This window comes from Musa acuminata, chromosome BXJ2-11 (genome assembly GCF_036884655.1).
Source record: "Musa acuminata AAA Group cultivar baxijiao chromosome BXJ2-11, Cavendish_Baxijiao_AAA, whole genome shotgun sequence".
Taxonomy (NCBI): domain Eukaryota; kingdom Viridiplantae; phylum Streptophyta; class Magnoliopsida; order Zingiberales; family Musaceae; genus Musa; species Musa acuminata.
Genome location: NC_088348.1, coordinates 8,950,001 through 8,955,106, shown reverse-complemented (window position 1 = coordinate 8,955,106; position 5,106 = coordinate 8,950,001). Strand labels below are relative to the sequence as shown.

At 53.5% G+C, this 5,106-nt stretch overlaps 1 protein-coding gene across 1 annotated transcript in view; it reads left to right on the top strand.

Moving 5' to 3' along the window:
• The first annotated feature begins 1,243 nt into the window (after positions 1-1,243).
• The window catches only part of LOC135627257 (uncharacterized), a 3,978-nt gene continuing 115 nt past the window's right edge, over positions 1,244-5,106 (top strand). Inside the window, exons 1-4 of the mRNA XM_065133277.1 lie at positions 1,244-1,684; positions 2,982-3,257; positions 3,358-3,495; positions 3,564-5,106. The exon at positions 3,564-5,106 is cut by the window's right edge and continues 115 nt beyond it. Of these exons, the coding sequence (XP_064989349.1) occupies positions 1,349-1,684; positions 2,982-3,257; positions 3,358-3,495; positions 3,564-5,096 (2,283 nt within the window). The 5' untranslated portion in view covers positions 1,244-1,348 and the 3' untranslated portion in view covers positions 5,097-5,106. The remainder of the gene's footprint in view (positions 1,685-2,981; positions 3,258-3,357; positions 3,496-3,563) is intronic.

Sequence of the window (5,106 nt, the reverse complement as noted above, 5' to 3'; positions counted from 1 at the left end):
CCACGTGGTGGCATTTGGTTCGGCTCGGCTGAGGCTTTTGGCTTGGCTCGGGGATTCAACTGCCGACGGCTTTTGGGGCAGTTTTGGAAAGGTCGACTCCCGCAGAATCCAAACTCACATGCCGTCCACGTTTGCTGTTGGTCTTAATTTGAAGTCACTCTTTGACTCCGACTGAACACCGCAATTCTTCTTTTTACTCATTTTCGATTGCGATAACGTTGGGATGAATTATCGGAAAAAAAAAACACAGAGCATCGTATTTCAGTATTTTTGCCTTATAACGAACGCCTTTATTTTATAAAATAATGGTACTACTATTTTATTTTCCCTCTTCTCTCTATAATAATAATAATACTTTTGATAGGTAGACTTTCTCCTAACATGATAGCATATGTCATCTCGACCGGTTTCAAACATTAGTCAATGAGCCTAAAGAAGCATGAGGCTTAGGAACTTGTAGGAGTGGAGAGTTATAATATATATATATATATATATATATATATATATATATATATATATATATATATGATCAAGTAGATTGATAGAGATAGAAAGAGAGAGAGAGAGAGAGTTATAACTGATGTCTTAGTGGAATCATGAGGTGGAGTCAGAAAAAATGTGGTGTCAGACTCTTAGTTGATATCTCCTTCTAATTCTTGTTGACATTTTAGTAGACTCGATGGCCGGTAAATATATTGAGTTCTATCCAAACAATCTATATTATTTTCAAATTCTTATTTTCTATAAATTTATACTTCTGAATTTAAATTGGCATGGATGATTTATGAAAATTTCTCAAAATTAAGGATGTTTTTCAAGAATTCCAAAAAATTTTATTTTATTTTCTGAGAAATCACCTAAAATACTAATTCGACGGGTAATGGGCTCCTAAATAAATTAAGTTCTTTCCTAACGAGTTATTACCCTCAAATTCATGCTTTTCATAGATTACCCTTTCAAAATTTTACAAAGTTAATGTGCACGCTTACAATTTAATTCTTATCGAATATTTTCTAATTTAACGTTGGAAAACAGAGGCAGTAAAAAAGCCATAAGCTAAGCCACATTCGGCGCCGTCCCAAACCCAAGCCGGCTCGGGCCACAACCCGTAAGCCGTAACCACCCGCGACGGGACGGGACCCACCCAGTCACCTCCACTTGCCGGTAAAAGGAGGAGTTCCTCCGCATCTGCCTTTTACTTTAGCCCTCCTTCCCTCCATCTATATAAATTAGCGGCCTCCTTTCTGCCCCCGGCGCTCGCTCCTTTCGAGTTCGGAGAGAAGTGCGAGGCGCAATCGATCGAAGCAAGAAGCGTATCTCGGCCGGGGAGCCCCGATCGGCGTCGGAGATGACGGTGTTCGCCCACTGGGGCGGGAGAGGAGCCGCGGCGAAGGCGGCGCAGCAGATGATTCCCTTTGCCGACTACGGCTCGGAGGCGTCGCAGCGGCTGGTGGAGGCGGCGCACCTCGGGGACTCGGTGGCCGCGTCGGAGTGCCTCGTGGACCCGGCGGCGGACGTGAACTACGCCGGCGCGGTGTGCTTGCGGGCGCGGCGCGCCGTGGTGGCCCTCCGCGAGGAGGCCGCCGATGAGGTCCGGGTGGAGTTCGAGGAGCTCCGCACCGACGCTTCCGCCCTCTTCCTCGCCTCCCACGCCGGCGATCTCGCCCTCGTCCGCTTGCTCCTGGTTCGATCTCCTCCCTCATCCCTCTCTTTCCTACTCTGCATTCCCATTCGATCAAGATCGCGAACAGAAGATATTTTAATTCCCTTTTATTTGCTTTTACTTTTATCATCTCGATTATTTCCCAAAATATACTTCTATTGCTTAAATGGGTGCAATCGGGTTCGGTTTCTTGACCCGCAAAGCTGCACCCGATCCGTTATATTTGAGTCCGAAATGTTATAGAATGGGTTATCGGACTGTCGAATCCGTTTCCTTTTTCTTGATGTCCACCATTGCTCGGATCGCAAAATCTCGACCGTCCGATTAGCGATCCGGTGCCGTCCCGTGATTCGCGTGATCTCGAGTCCCCGGCGATGCGTGGTGTCATACCACGCAGCTGGCACGACTGTACGTCTCTCTCTCCTCTTAAAATGCCTTGAACGTACTTCATGCCTCCAGTTCCGTACCGTCTTGGCCGATTGCCCTTCCATTTCTAATTGGGTGCGGAATTTGATCCTAACAATCAATGGAAGTGTAATTAGTGGGCGGAGGAGCGTCGAGCTCACGCGACATATCCGCGAGGTATTGAATGCGCTCCATCTTGCTCGCAGTGGTGCGAGCTGTCGTACGGCAGCCCCCATTTACATCAGACTCCCGCAGCGCGCACGCGCCGTATCGCGTGGGACTTCGCATCTCGTCCGTCCAACTGGCCGAACCCTCGTGTGTTCACCCTATTAAATCCCCTGCAGTTTTCTTCCTGATTGACCCGTCATCCTCGGCCTTGAGACCTCGCACGGTTCTCAAAGCTCATGATTTCTACTGCTTAATTGCATGGAGGTGGGGTATCTTCGACTTGCACTGCACCTGCGAGAGGGAAGGCTTTTTGGACTGTACGATTTCGGAAGCCTGTGGCCGTCTGGTGTCACGACGCTGCCAGTTGTTCGCTTTCAGAACACCTGAAGAAAGGGCTCTCGGCGCATGCGGTCGCTGCCGGCATCCGACTCATCGGCACCGTTTTCACCTGATCAGAGGGTTGCTATCGCATCTTTAATGTAACGCGCATTTGTGATGGATGTACCGCTTTGCTCTGACTTCACCCATGCAGGGTTGGTACTGACCAGGTGCAAGTAAAGAACAAACAAGAAGACAAAGGAAATAAAGCGCCTGATACTTTTCTGCTGCTCCTTTATATCTTGTCTTTATCTTTCTTTTGACGATTTACTGATTAATTTAGTGGAATTGAGATAACTGGAGATCAAGAATTTGTTATGGTTGGCTAATTTTGATGTTTTTGGTTAATGGGGGGGGGACTGTGAAGGAAAAAGGCGCCGACGTGAATCAGAAGCTGTTTCGAGGACACGCGATAACGGCAGCGGTGAGGGAGGGGCAGGCGGAGGTGGCGGCCTTGCTGCTGAAGGCCGGGGCGTCGCAGCACGCCTGCGAGGAGGCGGTGATGGAGGCCAGCCTGCACGGGAGGGCGAGGCTCGCGGAGCTTCTCATGGGATCGGATCTCGTGCGTCCCCCCGTCGCCGCCCATGCGCTCGCCTTGGCCGCCTCCCGAGGGTTCGTCGACGTCGTCGACACCCTCATCGAGGTACATACTCGGTGTGCTCTCAAAATACCCCCATTTCCATTCGCTTTGCCTTGTTGATGGCGGTGATGTTTGAGTTCCACTTTCCCAAATCTATATGCAGTGTGGAGCGGATCCGAATGCAACATCTCGTTTGCTGCTCCGCTCGCTGAAACCATCCCTGCACACCCACGTTGACTGCACCGCCCTCATCGCCGCTATCGTCGGCCGTCAGGCTGCCGCCGTCCGGCGGTTGTTGCAGGTATTTTTGACACTCCCTATGCCTTGAATCCTGCGACCTACAGATTCATGACGTATGTGTGTGATAAGGCCGGCGTGCGGGAGGACGCGAAGGTGAGACTGGGTGCGTGGTCGTGGGACGCCGACACTGGTGAGGAGTTCCGCGTTGGAGCCGGGCTGGCCGAGCCCTACAGCGTCGCCTGGTGCGCCGTCGAGTACTTCGAGTCCACCGGCACCATTCTCCGCATGCTCCTGCAGCATCACTCTCCCAACGCGCCTAATCACGGCCGGACCCTCCTCCACCACGCCATCCTCTGCGCCAATCCTCGAGCTGTCGACACCCTCTTGGCACGCGGAGCCGACTGCGAGCTCCCCGTCAGGACCAGCAGGAAGATCGAGTTTCGGCCGATCCACATGGCTGCTCGACTCGGCCTGGCCTCTGTTCTGCAGATCTTGATCGACAAAGGGTGCGACCTGAACCCCAGAACTGACACCGGAGAGACGGCATTGATGCTATGTGCACGCTACAAACGTGATGAATGCCTCAGAATTCTCGTATCGGCTGGTGCCGATCTCGGCCTGGTGAGCTCGGCCGGTGTGTCTGCCGCTACGGTCGCTGCTTCCGGCCATTGGAGCTTCAGTTTCCAGCATGCAGTTCTCGACACGATTCGGCAGGGAACCTTTCCTCGATCAAGTGATCGAAACGTCTTCTCCCCGATCATGTTCGCGGCCCAGTGCGGCGATGTTGGGTCCTTGGAGGTGCTACTGACGCGACCAGACATCGACGTGGACGAGCAGGATGAGAACGGGCAGTCCCCTGTCATGGCGGCCGCCCGAGAAGGCCACGTGAATTCGTTCCGCGTCTTGCTCGTCGCCGGCGCCAACATGAAGCTACGCAACAAATCAGGAGAGACGGCCGTCGAGCTTTCTCGGTCGAACGAGAACCGGGATCTTTTCGAGCAGGCGATGCTCGAGTTCACTCTCGAGAGAGGCAACGCCGGAGTGTTCCACGCTCTGCACTTTGCCGCTCGGCGGGGAAACATGGCCGCAGTGCATCTCCTGATCAAGAGGGGGAGCGACGTGGACGCCATCGACGGAGACGGGTGCACTCCGCTGATGCTGGCAGCGAGGGAAGGCCACGCAGAAACATGCGAGTTCTTGATCCTCCGCGGTGCCAAGTGCGACATCATGACGCGCAGAGGCGAGACGGCCCTCTCGCTCGCGAGGTCGAACGCGAAGCTGGGCATGGAAGCCGAGAACGTGATACTGGAAGAGCTCGCCCGTGCGCTGGTCCTGCATGGCGGCCGCGTCAAGAAGCACACCAAGTGCGGGAAGGGGTCGCCACACAGGAAGGTGCTGAGGATGGAGGCGGCCGCGGGGGTGCTACGGTGGGGCAAGGCGAGCCACAGGAATGTGGTGTGCACGGAGGCGGCAGTGGGCGGGAGCTCAGCGTTCCAGAAGAACAGGAAAGGAAAGGCCGACGCGAACGAGGCGGGGCTGTTCCGGGTGGTGACCACCGGGATGAAGGAGGTGCACTTTGTGTGCGAATGTGGAGAGGAGGTGGCCGAGCTATGGGTGAGGGGGATCAGCCTGGTGACGAGGGCAGCATTCGGTGGTAAGTGAGGATGACATG